This window comes from Cyanistes caeruleus, chromosome 7, assembly GCF_971803275.1.
Source record: "Cyanistes caeruleus chromosome 7, bCyaCae1.hap1.1, whole genome shotgun sequence".
Classification (NCBI taxonomy): Eukaryota; Metazoa; Chordata; class Aves; order Passeriformes; family Paridae; genus Cyanistes; species Cyanistes caeruleus.
The window spans coordinates 14,703,547-14,720,062 of record NC_141707.1 but is presented as its reverse complement, the minus strand read 5'-3'; the positions used below and the strand labels follow the sequence as shown (position 1 = coordinate 14,720,062).

The following is a 16,516-nucleotide window of genomic DNA, read 5'->3' as shown; positions in this document are numbered from 1 at the left end:
CTGTGTCTGCAAAGAATATCTTTGGTTTTATGGCTGTCGATTCAATTTTTCCTGGAAGTGTAACAGAAGTCAGCTTTGGATCAGGAGCTGTGACTCCTTTTTCAACTGGAAAAAGGGAATGGAGCTAAGTGGATAGACAGAACCAGGGAGAGAAATTTCCCTGCTGTTTAATGACTGCCAGCTTTACCTGTGTCTAAAGACAGCATTGGGAAAACTGATAAAACAATTCTGAATGCATCGCAGACATTTCCACTCCTATAACTGTCCAAATATTCTGTGTATCTCGTTTCCTTTATAGTTCCTGCATATGCTAATGGCTTTCAGGATTTTCAGAAGAATACATTTAAGTGTTTATAGTGAACCTTTGATAGCACATTTCAAGTTAGTGAATTACAATGAAAAAGGATTAAAGGATTTGGGTGTTTACTTCTGACACTTCTTCCTGTGGGGTGCTCTTGGAGACTGAATTGTAGATTTCTTGTGTTAAATTTCAGTGAAATATGAGGAATATAAGCAATGCAAGATTTTGCTCTTTATTTTTCAGGTTTGAGGTGCTGAGCTTTCTTATGCTGTGCTACAATTCAGCTATTGTCTACATGCCTGCTTCTTCTTACCAGTCACTTTGTACAATGGGTTCCAGGTGAGACACTTGCCTTTGAAGTAGTCTTCAGGGTCATCTAGATTTTTAAATATTCATCCAGTAAAGAAAAGTGCTTTCTGATGGGGATGGATTGGTTCTTGGTATGCTTCCATCATTTTCACTTGAGTTGTGGCTGTGCTAAGTTTGCCAAATATATATAATTTTCCTGCATCTGAAAATTAGAAAATTGAAAATTTGTTCTTTGAGTAGAGAAACAAGACAACACTTTATATGCAAGGGATTTCTGTTGTTTTGGAGTTAAGTGCCGCAGTTGCTATGTTTCAGTGGCCATGTGTTGCTTCCATGATGAAGATTCAGGTAGTAAACTGATGCAATAAGGATATAATCAATTATGCTGCTTTTAATGTAGGCAGTATATGGGAATGCAGGCCCCTTTTTCAAGGGTCAGAAATATTTCTTACAAGGCAGCTGAGGGCAGTTCCCAAGACTACAGTGTGTGTGTTATCTGACTTTAGGTATAAGGTGACTGCATGCTGTCATCATACATTAGATGGGATACTTCTCTTCTGTACCACTGAAATGTTTCCTTTAAAGGAAATTGGTTTCAGTTACTGAATTTTAGGGAGAGTCTCCTGGCTGGTAGGAGAGAACATCTTGTCACCCTTGTTCTGTAGAAGCTGGTTATGATTTGAGGAGAACAGGTGGAATTATTGGCTACATGGGAGTAACACTGGACTATCAGTGGGCTGCATATCAAGGCACTGCTCTAATGATTAGGAATGCAAGATAAGAATGTTCTGTGTTGTGTATTTGTTTTCAAAAATAAATTTGAAAATAACTAAAATCCCTGTAACAAAGACTTTTGTAGTCTTTGTGGAGTTAATACTTTCTTGTAATGGTGGTGTTGTTTTTAGGCTGTGTGTGAGTGGATTTCCACGGCAGCATGAGAAACGCTGGAAGGAACACTGTGGTAGAGTGGTGTTAGACCCTGACTTCATGGTGCAGCTGCTCACAGGTGTCTATTATGCCATGTAAGTGAACAGAGTTTTCTTACTTAAGGAGAAAGGTCTGCTTTTACATGAATTAAAATATAAATGCTACTTGTTTGATAATTGAAAAAAATAATTAGACTCATAACACGTTTGTACTCAATTACTGTATTTCCCGTTACTTGCTTATTCAGCCAACAGATAATCTGAAAATATTTTTGTCAGCAGTGAATTAGGTGATGAAGGGCCAGCAGTAGGTGCTACAGAGAGTTAGGCTTTTGCTTTCAGCTTTTTACACCTTGCCACTACCACAGATACCTTCTGTTCACAAACATGATGAGCTTGGATGCCAAGACAAACTGATGAAATTAAGATGTCTTAATGATGACTTAAATGTCAGTAGCATCTGAGGTAGCAAAAATACTCTTCTGGTGCAAATTCAGTCCTGATCAGTAGCATTAATGTTTGCATATTGAGCCCATTTTTTTAAAGTTTGTCCTGATTATGGCATCAATTTTGTCTTCTTTGGAGGGAACATGGAACAGCTTTCTTGTTACACCAACAAGGTGATAAAATTCATTGTAGTGTTAAAAGAAGTGATTGTACTCTGGGGTGTACCTACAGTTGATGAATTTCCTATGTAAATTGAGAAGTGCAAAGCTGGATTTGGGCAGAAAAAAGGACAAGTTTGTTTTCATAAGATGTGGAAGATAAATATCTGTCTTTACTTTTTAGATATAATGGTCAGTGGGAGCTTGGCCAGGAGGTATTGGAGGATATAATTTACAGAGCACAGCTTGAACTCTACTCACAGCCCCTGCTGGTAAGAAACAATCCATTATAATTTATGGGCTTGGTCAAGAGGAGTATGGATGTGTTTCTGAAGTGGACTGGTAATGAAAGCTTTTGTGTCTATTCACTGCACTATCAAATGCAAGTGATTTGTTAACAGCTGGTCTTTGCAACGTAGCTATTTATACCATACTTTTTCCACTGAGTATTAAGCCAGGGTGTTGGAAGCTTGTAGGACTCATTGAGACTGAAAGCTAGGATTTTGCTAATGTATTACAGTTGGCTCTAAATGTTTAGACTGTTTTGGTATAAGCTACTGATGAGTGGTTCAAAGAAGCTTAACTGAATAGTTGTGTGATATAAGGCATTGGTTGCAAAAAAAGGTGTTTGCTTTTAGACCTTCATCAGGGTTGAGAATAAGCTGTGGGTTTTAATTGATAAAAAAGTAGAGAAAGCAACAGCAGGATACAGCTGAAAGTGAAAAGGACATCCAATCCAAGAGTCATTGCCAGATTTTGTTTGATAAATCACACAGTTCTTAGTCTTTACCTTGTTTGGAGGAACAGAAATAAAATGGAGGACTGATTGGGATGGGGACTTTTTCAATTTTCATTGTATTTGCTGTTCCAATCATGAAAAGAGAGAAATGGGAAAAGTGGTGAAACTGGGCTGGATGCAGGTGGATGTGATTGGGAAGGAGGAGGAGGTAGAAAGAAAGAAAGGAGACATTTTTGTCAGATGTAGGAATGAGAATAAAAAGAGGGAAAAATTAAGGAGAATAAAGTAAATTAGATTGCTGTTACAACTTCTGCATTAAAATTGTGGCTAGAAGCCTTTAGTCCTTCTCTGAACTAACAGCAGTAAAATGTCACTGCTTTTTACATAACTGATGAAGGAGTGGATTGGCAAAAATCTTTTTATGTGGCAATCTGAGATCACTCTTTTCTGAACTAAATTGCATAAAATTATTCTCCTAATGTAGAAATATTGGCCGTAAAATTTATCTACAGGCTTTTTGACATCACTGCATTTAAAAAGCCTGATATCCATTGAATTATTATAATAGTTGGTTCCTTTTGGAAATGACTCATCACTCCATCAGATTGAAAGTTTTAAATTAAATATTGAACCTGCTGAATTGGGCCATCCTATCAAACTACTACATTTGAAAAGTGTGTAGGAGGATCTGGAACTTGATGATGTGACAATTTTTAGTTTTCATTGTTCATTTTTAATCAGTTTGTCCTTAGAGATTACTTTAGTTGTAAGAATCTTCTAGAATGTCTTTGGCTTTTTTCCAAAGCTCCTATTGATTCTCTATCCAATTGTTTGGTGACATCATGACATCACCAGTTTTTACCCCTTCCTGGTTGTCAGCTTTTTCCTGCATATGCATGCAGGCTTATTGGGGGAGGGGTTTCTTTTTAATACTCTGATCGCTGCCTGCTTCTTGTCTTGTTTTACTAACATTTTAAAAAGTCTCTTCAAGAAGTAGTCCGTTTTACTAGAAAAAATATTTGCATGTCTTTCCCCTAATGTTATAAATGCAAACAATTTGACTTTCTCAAAGACTGGAGCCCTTTCCTCTCCTTGCATTCTTCAGGAGATGTGTATAATTTAGCAGCATTGTAAAAGTCTGTATTTTAAACCTAAAACTACTAGCATCAAATAAATATCTGGGATCCTTCACAGGTAAGTTGCTAATTCAGCTTCTGCCTAGGATTTCCTAAGAGCAGCAAATTCTTTGAAGTCTATTTAATATGCAGGCAAACCCCCACATTAGGATTATTTTTAGATACCTGTATTCAAGTACTTATTTGTGTAATTATGGGAATACCATCAGTCATCATTACGAGAAACATCATGATCCCTTAGTTTGTTTCTTGGAGAAACATTTCTGACCATTTAATAGATCCATGCTCTTATTTATACTGGGTTTTATTTCCTGTAGGAAAAAACAACCTAAGGTTAAAAAAAACAAGTGGAAAAGCAACATCAGAAAGCTATGAAACATCTGTTATGTAGAAGTGGTATTCTATTCCAGCTCTTACCCAGGGACTGCAGTGGAAAGGGCAGGAAGTAACACAAGGGAAAGCCTTTTCTGGTTAAAGAAGAGTATTTCTGTTAACAAACACTAGGCACTGGTGAACAAACCTGAGAATTTCTACAGAGACAACCTAATCACCTAATCACTAAGTGTCAGAATTAATACACCTTGGACCTGGGAAAGAGACTGGTTCCACGCAGTCTTTTCCTCTGAACAAAGAGTTATGCATATTTTTCAGACAGAAATCCCAGTTTTCAGAGCAAAGACACAGGCTTTCCAAGTGCAGTGCACAGGAACCATGGATCAGCAAGTCCCTCTTGTGACAGCAGCTTTTTCCAATGTATTTTATTGATGCACTTACTGCTCTTATTGAATGTTCTTTCCTTAGAGCTTCTTTCTGGTAGGCAAGAGTGGATGTCTGGCCTGAAACCAACCTTCCATTGTCATTGATAGCTGCAGACTTGGCTTGCCAAGTCTGTATTGCGCTGTGTGTTTGTCTTCCTGCCTTTCAGTTCTGGATTAGACATCGTGAGCAAGTGTTTTTGCATCCTGAAAGATCATGGTTTTGAGGGTGTTTTTGTCAGACAAGGACTGTGACTCATTCAGACTGGTTGTTTAGATTTACTGTTGCATTGATTTTTATCTCCATATGGTTTTCCTCAGTCCCCAGAAGTACAGTTTGTGCTGCTAGAAAGGGCCAGCTGTTAAAAGGTTCAGCAAGCAGAAATGCTCTGTCACGATTCTGGTCATGATGTGGAAGCCTTTTGCGATGAATTTTTAGTTGTTTTTTTTTTTTTTTTTGTATACTGACAAGGGTATCTATTCAAAAGAGGTAGAAACTTCAGTGAGTAGAAGATTTTGGAAAATCAAGGTGTATTCATTTTATGGGTTGTGGTTTTGGTGGATTTTGAAGTTTTAAGTAGTACTTTGTGTGCATCAGCTTTGTTATTGTTGAATATTGCACATGTCACAGAGAACCAGTTTGCTTTTCTGGAGCTGGTACACAAGTTCACTTTTGTTGAACAGTTTACTTGTAAAGTAAGAAACATCACTGAAAGTTGTTTTTGTCTTTTTTAAAGTAAACTCTAATCCCAAAGGCATTTTATGGGAAACTTAAAAGAAGCAATTAAAACATCAAAGCCAAAAGAAGCCACTTGTTCTCCTCAAAGCTGCAAAACATAACTTTTGACTTTATAATAGGCTATTACAATAAAAAAATACAGGTTTAATAAAAATAAGAGTCTTTTAATAACTTGATGCTCATTGCTTAGGATGCAAATTTTTTTTTTTTTCCCTAAATAAATCTCAAAAATACCTGCAGTCTAATCCCTTTGTTTAGGTTCTGTTGGGGTTGTTTTTAGGGTGGGGTGGAGAGTGGTATAGGGAAAGGTGTGGTGGAAATCAGCCCTGTCCCCCTGTGCACAAGTCCACTGTTTGCATTGGCTTGGGCTGTGACTTAGTTTTATTGACACTCTTGTCATAAAACCTAAATGGTTTGGATTGAGACTGTCCTGTATGTGCTGTTTATGTCTGTCACTACAGATGGCAAAGATAGAACAAAATAAATTACCTCAAAAAATTGAGAAAATTAACTCTGGTTTTGCGAATAGGTTTGTGATGAGCTTTTCCATGTAGTCAACTTTGATTCCTGGGCATGGGGTCATCCATCTTGAGGGGAATCTGGCATAATTACCAGTTGTTGCTTGTTCTGCTTTCTGTACCCAGCAAGAGATCCAATATTGCCATTAGTGCAGTGAAGGACAGTAGTAGTACAGCATCTTACTTTTGTCTTAGGTTGCAAATGCCATGAAGAATTCGCTGCCTTTTGATGCTCCTGATGCATCACAAGAAGGCCAGAAGGTACTGAAAGTAGAAGTTACTCCAACGGTCCCAAGAATTTCTCGGAGTGCTATTACAACAGCTTCTATCCGTCGTCATCGCTGGAGAAGGGAAGGTGAGCTTTCTCTGCCAGGAGCACCTGTTACAATGTACTGTAATCATCATCATCCCTGTAATCTGGCTTCTGAGTTTGAATGTTTACAGAACATTTGGGGGGGGCTTTTTGTTTGTTTGTTTTTGTAGGTGATACTCCATAGTAGTATATAATATTTTACATCTTCAGAGCAACTGCATGAACATGACTATTTTGGGTGTTCGTTTTGGTTTTGATTTTGTGATAAATATTGAGGTAGATGAGGAAATGGAGAAACTGGAAAATGTTTAATAAGACTTCTTTTTTCTCCATATAACACAGTATGAAATTGTCGGGGTAACGTGTGGCTTAGAATTTGAGTTCTTTGTTTAATCTACACTAAAACTCAACTGCCTCCCATCGTAAATAGCTCAGGGAATGAATGCTAACATCTAGACTTTAATAGGATTCGAGCTGCCTAAAGCTACTGATGGCAGTGGGAGAGGGAAAAACTGAACATCACACCTACCATCATATGACCCAATTATTGGGGGGCTATAAAATAGGTTTGGATAGTTTAGACTGGGTCTTTCTTCAGTGAGTACTTACATCATGTGGAAGCAGGCTTGACTGTATGAAGAAAAAAAATAAAGTGATCTTTACCTTGATGTGATGACATCTTCAGTGTAGGTGTAGCAAAAAACTTGCTTTGAAATCACTTTTTCAACTTGTAAAGCTTTGTTACTCCGTGTATAAAACATTAGTTTAAAAAAGCTGCATAAATCAGTGAAGGTAAAAAGGAGATTAACGTAAGAATCAACTGAGGGTAAAAAGTCTGAAAACAGGAATTACATATTTTCCTGTGGTACATTTCTTTCCCCTTTTATTTTTTGTTATTCTTCTTGGTCATGTGCAAAAGGATTTGATGACCTCTGGTCTTCAGCTGAATCAGGATGTCCAGGAAAACAAGTAGTGGTCTCCTGTTTTAAGGACTCTGCGTCATGTTTGTCTTCAGTGTAGTTGCCATTATATTCATTTGCTGGTCTCTGGTCTACAGTACAGCCCACCTGTCCCTTTCTGTGGATGTTCTCACCACTTTGAACTAAGCATGGGTAGTGTGTTGTGTTCGTTCCGTGTCCGCATAAACTTTCTATTTTCCCTGCCTGGGTTGGAATGCCAAGAAAGGAATAGAAAAGCACTAAAATGTTATATGTTGAATCCCAGATGGCTTTGACTTCTCAATCGAGGCTGACTCAAGCATTCCTGGCTCACCGATCCAACACGGCTCCACAGACCTAGGGATCAAACGTGAGCAAGAGGGGGAGGTGCTGATGCGCAGGACCCCTGAGCATGGCTTCCCGGAGCCCACCTTGGCAGCAGCCACAACAGAGGGTAGGACAGAGATGAGGAGGCAGAAGTCAGTGAGGCAGTTGCTGGAGGAGGATCCTGGCTCCCTATCCCCAAGCAGAACTTCTTTCCATTCTAGTGTGTGTTTCCGCTATCCCAGGGTGTATTAGCTTTCTTTGCAATACACACATCCCCTATATACCTAACATCAGGTCAGGAACTACCTTTTGTTATCATGTGGGCTGGCCTGTGGCTTGCATCTGTGTGGTGAAACACTGCTTGGCATGGCACAAAAAAAAAAGACAGTGGTAATATCCAAGAGCTTTGGGATTGCTTGGAAACTTTCTATTACTGAGCATGTTTAATCTGATACTAAGAAGAAAAAATATGCACCAGATGAACATGAATCTAGTCCTGAAAAGTAGACAGTACTGAGTAGAAATGGATTTGGCTCCATTTTAGTTAAAATAGTGTCTTGTTAGTCTGCAGTTTTTAAATTTTCAAGAATTAAATTTCTTGTTGCCATTAGAAGTCAAGCCTATCTAAAACAGGTATTCAATTACTGATGCTTTATTTTTCAGTCATCCTGTAATTGAAAATGCATATATGTACAACTCATTTAGAGCTGGCTGCTCTACAAGCACCAAAAAAGTGCTTGTGTTTTCAGGAAGAAATGAGGTTGTCATGTTTCTAAAAACTTTAGAAACAATTAATGCTGACGTTCTTAGTTGTCCTGTCCATACAAATGCTGTAGGGCTTCAGAGGTCTGCTTGGCAGCCAAGAATAGCAGATAAGAGTTGATGGTACAATTTTATTTTACTTAAGTTCATCTACTTCAAAGTAAAGATGATTTCCTTGATGAAAGAGACAGTTTCAAGTACTGAACTTGAATCGTTATTTCTACTCAGAGATGAGAATTGATTTCTTAGAGATTTAGCTGAACATATTTTCAAGTACTCTCCTATCTTAAGCCTTCTTCTCTATGTGAACATTCCTTTACTGTTTCCAGCCTCTACAAGAGCATTAGTTGATCATAAATGAGATTTATTTGCACGTTCAGATATGAGCTACATTTGTTCTTCAGGAAACAATAATCTGGAGAATTCTGAGACTTAAATGCAGTGTTACCACAGAAGTGTTACACTTAAGTTGCTATCAAACAATAATTAGGATCTCATGCTTCTGTAGAAGAGAGTGGCTTTAAAATGTTTAGTGCAGTTTTCAAATCTTCTTGGTGCTTTACGAATTTGAGCATGCTCAGTAAATGATCCTGTCTTCTCTTAAATTCACTTTTCACTTGATCTTACTCTGTTCTATAACTCTTTGCATGTGCATGACCTGAAGGATATAGAGAAGGCCTGAACTGCAGAGTACCTTCTGGGACAGACAGGAAGTGGGAAGAGAAGTTGATAAAGATGATGCATTTTCATCTTGTTTGAAGCCATTGATATAATTTGGCATATTATCAGATAAGGCGTCATTCTACATTCTTTACTTCAATACAAATGGATTGAATACCATTTACTTCTGTAACATTAGCAATGTATAATTGCATTCTTGATCAAATTGAGTTCTCCAGCTGATAGCATATGGGAGAAAGCCAAGGAAAGGAGTTTGGCTTGATTATCAACGTAAAATTGTGAGTGTATATCCAAGGGTCTGTTCATTTTTCTGATGCTGATTTCACAGAAAGCTTCAGCCAGAAAATTCCCTCTCAACAATACCACTTTGATGTCAAACAGCACAAGGAGAGACTGATCACTTCTAGTGACTTTTCAGTCTTCAAGTATAGGAAGGATAAACATGCTAAAAGTAATTTTAAAAAGGTTTATAAAATCCCTTCTTCAGATCAGTGTTTTGACCTCTTAAATAGAGAAAGACAACACTTCAAGAATGACTCAGTAATGCAGTACAAGATACTCTGCTTCTGGATGGTTGCAGCTGTGGTTATGTGCACTATTTTGGGTCAGTGGAGAACACTGAGTCTGTATCTAAGGTACTAGTTGTGCATATGCACAAATAGCAAATTATTTGAGGACAGATTTATTCTGATAAAGAACAGTGAGAGTCCTGAATACACACTGTAGTGCAATGGATATGATTTCTGTTGGGTTGCACTGTCTCTTTCTCTTTTGGCCTTAAAATAAAGAGTATTTGGAAGGGAGTATTTGTTTCCTTTTGAAATTGTCTTATTGGTCTATTGGAACATAAACAAAACTGAAACCAAACAAACAAAAAAAAAAGAATAAAAAAAAGAGAAAGAGAAAACTTTATTTTTACATCATCTTGTTCTTCTCAGAGTATGTAAGGACTCAAACATTTTTTATTATTTCTGAGGGCAGTTTTTACAGAAAAAATAAGATATATTAGGAAAAGAATATATTTGCTGAGTTACTTTAATCCCATTGGGAACTTCTGTAGGTATGTGGGTCTGACTACACAGAAACTCTCTTGCATGTTATCTTCTCTATCTTCTTCAGTTTTGAGCACTGCTGAGCAGCTTGGGCCTCTGTATAGCTGCAGCATCCAAAAGCTTGCAACAACCCCTCTCAGTCTTATCTTTAAATCCTCTGCATAAAATGCCACTTTTTCAGTGTAACTGCTCTGCTTCACTGTCCCTGAACAGGACATGTACTTGAGCATCCTGTTATTCAGCAATGTTTTATGTTTTAACATAAACTTCAAAAACTACTGACGTTCTTGTAATAATAAAAACCTTAGTAGTGTTGTCTGGAGATACCATCTTACAAGTTCCACATCTTTCCATTGAATAAGAAGGGCTTGAGAGGGGGCTTCAGCTGCTTCTCTTGCTGCTTGTAGCTGAACATGCTTTCATCCAGCTTTGCATGGTTATATAAAGAAACATAAATGTTGGTTAATTGAAAAAGTGGTCTTGCTTTTGGTATGTTCCAGTAATGTCTGATTTTTATCAGTACTTTTGACTGTGTGTGGGAAGGCTGGAGGGGGGAATGTGGATAAAATATATCACTGTCTAGTGCAAGAAAAGACAGGTATGTGTCAAGGAAAAGAGGAAGGCCTAATTTAACCAAAGAGGGTAGTCAGGAAGTGGAGAACGTATTTTAAATTTGGTTACAGGAAGTTAAAACAAGTAATGCACCCTTCATTTTAATAATTTCTCTGGGAAGAAGAGCTTCTTTTTCTAAGGTAAAAGGCTTAACCAAGGAAGGAAGACTGCAGTAACATGAAATGAAATTAAATGAAATACATTATTTTTCTGCTTCTGGGAGTCTAATGAGTCAAATGGAACTACTGAAAACTACAGAATCATCTCTCTGCATTGTTTTGGGAGAGACTCAGTGGTCTGATTTGGAGATGTCTAAGTGTCTTTTGTAGGCTGATGCACAGTAATGGTAATTCCAAGGCAAAGATTCCTGAAAAGAAGTAGTAAATGTAGAGCAGAGTAATGAAACCTCCCTGTAAAGTTTTGAGTTTGCATTACACCTGAAAAATATGAAATTAGATCAGGCTGTATTCCTGCTACACAGAGGTGGCAACAGTACCAAAAGCTTTCTGTCTATTCTGTTTGCCACAATGTAAAATGTTCCTTAGCTAACACCCAGCATGAGAGCATGAGCTTCCACTCAAATGTCAGACTCTCTCAGATACTTGCCACCATGTTTTTCCCATTCCACAGAAAAGATTTAAATATGTTTGCTTGGCAGCAAGCTGGGTTGAACAATCTTAACAGCAAAGCACCACAGTGGCTTTAGCTAGGCTGCATCTGTATTTCTTCCAAATAATCAGACTCTACAGCCTTTACAAAGAAAAGAAAAATTCTTATAGCCTGAATGACTCCTTTTTTGCTAACATGGTGAAAATTTATGCCTTTTTCTCATTTAAATGAGATACATGGTGCAAAAACTGTAGCTCTGTTTCCAGTTTTGAAATTTGAATTCTGCTCAGTTTTCTACTAAAACAATAACTTCTTCTGAAAACTTGGAGCTTAGAAACAGGCAGGAATAAGATTAAAAGAGAAAAAGTATTTGTGTGCAGCCCTAATCATATTATAGGCTTAAAAATAAGGATTTAAGAAATAATATTGTAATGCTTTTATTTTCTCTTTGAGATTCTGGTCAAAAGCATAGTGCCTCTTCTATAATGTAAAGTGTTTCAGAGATTTAATTTCTCTAAATGCAAGGGTTGCCTTTGGTTTTTTTCTCTGAAAAATGTAGATATTGAGATAATAGCAAATATGGCACCTGGATGGGATTGCTGTAAATTCAGGGAGGATTGAATTTTAGAGAAGAGACAACTAGGAATTAGGTTCATCTCCAATAGAAGGTATGGTCGCATTGTTCCAAGTGCCAGTTACCCACAAGAGAAGCCTTCTACCTGTGTTGGAACATTGTGATTGCTAGCCTAGGAAGTAGCCTAATTCTGAAGCTTACTGAGCACTCACCAGAACTTACTCTGACTGGAAGAGATGCTTAGATGTTACCTCAGAATAGGATAAAAATAGTCTAAAAGGATGGTGGGTTTGTTTTGGTTTGGTTTTTTTAACAGCATGTAGTAGGAGAATGGGTAGCAGTATCTGCAGACCAAGCTAAAACAAATTAACCAAATGGGACCCAATTCTTGTTTATAGACAAAGCTTGGCACCAATATTCTGACTGATAAAAGTATTGTAGATGGAAGGCCAGTCAAGTGCAGGGAGCACTTACTGTTAGACTCTGTAATTCTGCTAAATATGGCAGAAAAATAGGCTGAGAATCCAAAAAAATTTAAGCAAGTGGAATCCAAGCAATCCAAGGATTAGCAAATGAGGTTTGTTTTCATCTTCTGTGCACATCTTTGCCTTCATGTAACTTGAATGCATCCTGTGTTTTCTGATTGGTCTGGGGGTTTTTGGTTGCTTCTTTTTTTCTTAATAGATACTGAAGATGTAAATGGAAGAGAGGAGTCTGTGAACCTTAATGATGCTGATGAAGGATTTTCATCGGGAGCTTCCCTCAGCAGCCAGCCAGCTGGGACCAAACCTCTATCCTCTGTATCCCAGAAGGGCAGCTTAAGGAAAACAGCAAGTGGGCGTTCCACTAAGGAGAAAGAAACCTCTTCTGCAGCAAAATCCAATGACAGCCCTCGAGATTCAGTAGCTCGAAAGCAGTACACGCACCAATCCTCTGACCTGGATGGAGATATGATTGAGATGACACCTACTAAGAAACACCTCAGCCTGCCTGCTGGGCAGGTGGTGCCAAAAGCCAACAGTTTGGGCCTGATCAGGACCGCCAGTGCTTCCTCCAGTAAATCATTTGACTATGTGAATGGCAGCCAAGCAGGCTCCAGTGTTGGAGCTGGTACAGAAGGTTTTACCAGTCTAGCAGCTGGCAACACCAATCGGTTTTCAACTATCAGCCTACAGGAGGACCGGCTAGGCCAAGCTGGGGAAGGTAAAGATCTCCTTTCCCCAGGAGCTCCCCTAACCAAGCAGTCTCGATCTCCAAGTTTCAATATGCAGCTGATATCCCAGGTGTAACTTGGACTCCCTTCCTTAGTATTCCCTCTTCCCCCTTAATTCCTGGCAAGTTTATTCTTAGGCAAAACATAAACCATCATCCCACAGTGTGAAAATACTGACTGTTGTGATCTTGTTTGATTTGGTTTAGCTATCATACTGTATTACTGAAACAGCAATAATTCTTCCCTCACCTTCATCCTCCTTCCCCCTTGTAAACATGGTTGTGAAGCAGTATATAATGTACTGTATGCCTTTTTCCATGCCTTCCTTTCTCCTTGGGTGATGTGCAATCCATCGTAGGCTGATCAGTCCCATTTCAACACTGTGAGACTGGAGACACCGGCGGAAATGGTGAATGTGATCCCTATGAGATGATGCTTTGGCTTTGTTAAGAAATAGAAACGGGTTTGTTTTCTTGGTCTACAGTACTGCAAAGACTACTGGATCCTGACTTGTCTTTCTCAGAACCAGGAGTGCCTCAGAGATTCTAGTGTGACTATGGACCTCTCTGAGTGTGTGCAATCAATTCTGGGGAGGGGATTGTCATTGCTGCTCCTGGCTGCCTACAGCACTTTTTTCATTAAAATGAGGGTAGTTTTTTCTTGACTGCCCCCAGTCTCTCATCCCAGAAGCTTTTGATGTTCAGCAACTGAGACATGCATAGTAAGAAGCTGTTTTCCCTCGGAGAGAGGATTCTAGGTTGATAATGTAGGTTACAATGCAATTCTAATGGCGTTGTAGCCATTTGTAATGTTACATGTCTTCCCCTCCAGGACACAGGGTCATTCTGCATTTAGACTAAAAGTTAGACACCATCATGCTGTTAAAGCAATTTGGTTTCTAAGTGGGAAGGAAACACTACTTCCCCAGGAAATAATGGCTAGCACTGCTTCATTTTTGTTGTTGCTGTTGTTATTGTGAGGTGCTGATCACCGAATTGAAAGGTGTATTCGGGTAAAGAGTATTTCTCAGGCTGCTGTCTTTTGTGTCATGGCTGTTGGGACACCCCCACCTCTTTCAGCTGCTTTCTCAATGTCCCTGAATTCAATGATGGAGTCATTTGAGCAATCCTGAAGTCCAGACAGACCACACTCTCAAGGTGCTGTCTCAGGGATAGAGACAATAGTTTGCTAGAAATACTGAAGCTTCAATGTGAAATGCTTTTCTAGCAATGCCGTTTGTGCAAAGGGGTACTGACAGTCCTTTTTTTTTTCCCAGAAGGATCACACTTAATTGCCTTGGTAGATATAATCTTTTGAGTTTTTTAAACTCTTATTTTCGTGAATTGGCCCTACTCTAGAAAATTCAGAACTCGTGCCATTGAGCCAACCCTCGAATGTATATGACTGGTGCGTGGCCACTGGCTGGTACTTACATTAGAGGACACTGCTTAGAAGCACATTTCTGGTTACACTGGAGGGTGTTTGGCATTCTCTCTCCATCTCTCTGTATCTCTTTTTGGATTGATAGAAATGGGGAAAGCTCATCCTCTCTGCTTAAGTCCTGTATGATATCCTGGAAGTTTACAAACTGTAAACCTGCAGGAAAGAGTTACAATTTTTATGTGGGCACTTTGGCTTCACTGTGAAGGATAAATGTAAGCAGTTACAAACAGCAGGCTCTCTTTGAATGATACACTTCAAGATATTTAGAACAATGAATGACATGGTGTGGTATTGCTGATAGTTGCTTTTGGTGGGGATTTTTTTTTTTTTTTTAGCTTTATTTCAAATAGATTTTTTCTTTTCAAAATTACATTAGAATTCATTAAAATATTTGAAAGTTTTTTTGTGGTTTGATGAATCACTTTGGTAGCCTAGGTTTCATATCATACAGTCATAAAGTGAATTTAGCAGCATCTGATGTAGAAATTCAGGTAAAGAGTAAATAGACTCTTCAGAAGGAAAACCTGACAGTTTCTAAATGGAAATTAATTTTTAAGGACCACCAGTCATGCACAGATGGAACTAAGGAAAAGCTAAGATAAAGCTACTTTTCAGTAAAAATGTCAAAAGCTGCATATGGTTAAACTCTTCTTTATAAAATAAAATTTTCCTAGTGGAGACAATTGGTAAGTCATGACTGGAAGTACCAAGTTTATACTTTGTAGACACTATCAAAAAGGAAGTTTGCTTAGATATTTAGGAAAGAAAAGGTCAGGAATGTCAGCTGATTTTCTAAGAATTACTTAATTTTACTATTTTAAAAAGTAAAGTTGTTCATTATCAAGGTTCTCTACTTTCTGTGTTTGTCATTAGATGCATTACTCCATAAGTTTTAGGAGACTTAAATTGGCATCAGTTCAGATTTTACAACCATTTTTTAAAAGGTTTTTTTTTTGTGTGTGTGGGGTCCCACACTATCAAAACTGTTTCAGGCAAGAGACAGCTTTACTGGCTTCAGATAGGGAAGTCAAATGTACATGTGTAAATTCAAATTGGAAAAACCTCAGTCAAACTACCTTTTAAAATATTTTTACACTTCTCATTTTGATCATGTGCCTTTTGTTACTGTTTCATTCATTGTATTTTGTTCCCATGTATATATACCTACTCCATATCAGTCTTTTTAAAAGGAGTTCAAATTTATCCCTGTAAAAAAATTGTTTTCTATGTGCTGATGTGGTACATCTATGGCTTCTCAAAAATTACCCTTTTAGTGCAGTGTTTCAGCTGTGGGAGCTTGTTTCATTGTTTTTCAGCCAAGTACTGCTGAACATTTACCTTACAAATCAAGTCATCACACGTATCTACAAACCAGCTGTAGTACCAAGCTCTGCAGTGCTGTGTCTCATGTTTATCATTAATGCTTCTAGACGTGTCTCAGACTATGCTAAGGTGTATCAAGATCGTAGCAAATCTTTATACACTATGTTCAGTACATTCCAGAGTACTGTGGCAGAAGTAAAATTAGAATTGTCTGGGATATGGGTGGAGGGAATAATCTGCTGGGTTTCTGATTATATATGCTAAATACTAAACAAAGTACAAAACATACATAAATTTTCTGACACCTGTGACATATGTTTAGACTTTAATCAAATATCCTTATCCTAAATTAACTCTGCTGTCTCTTCTTTTAGAACATTTGGTACTTGAGGCAGTAGATCTAGATTTCTGCAATGATTTCTGCAATTTTGAGTGCAATTGCAGCATTGTAAGAGGACAAGAAGCAGAACACTATGATTTTTTCCCCCCATATGTGTGCATGCATGCACATACATGCAATTCTTAGGTGAAGAAGAGTAGATTCTATATTCTGATGTGTACATATACTTCAGTAGGGAAAAGTGAAATATTCCTTGATACACATCACAATATTCTGCCATTTTGCAACTCATTTTTTGGAC

The 16,516-nt window shown here is 38.1% G+C and overlaps 1 protein-coding gene across 13 annotated transcripts in view; it reads left to right on the top strand.

The window, feature by feature from the left end:
- HYCC2 (hyccin PI4KA lipid kinase complex subunit 2) overlaps positions 1-15,239 on the top strand; it is a 45,659-nt gene extending 30,420 nt beyond the window's left edge. For 7 of the 13 annotated variants that reach the window (XM_086897183.1, XM_086897187.1, XM_086897182.1 and 4 more), the window contains 5 exons: positions 545-640; positions 1,516-1,632; positions 2,326-2,413; positions 6,224-6,383; positions 12,581-15,239. In XM_086897183.1, the coding sequence (XP_086753309.1) occupies positions 545-640; positions 1,516-1,632; positions 2,326-2,413; positions 6,224-6,383; positions 12,581-13,185 (1,066 nt within the window). In that variant the 3' untranslated portion in view covers positions 13,186-15,239. Of the gene's footprint in view, positions 1-544; positions 641-1,515; positions 1,633-2,325; positions 2,414-6,223; positions 6,384-7,565; positions 7,734-12,580 lie in introns of all 13 variants that reach the window. The other 6 variants (XM_086897177.1, XM_086897180.1, XM_086897176.1 and 3 more) reach the window with 1 other exon arrangement.
- Positions 15,240-16,516: the final 1,277 nt, after the last annotated feature.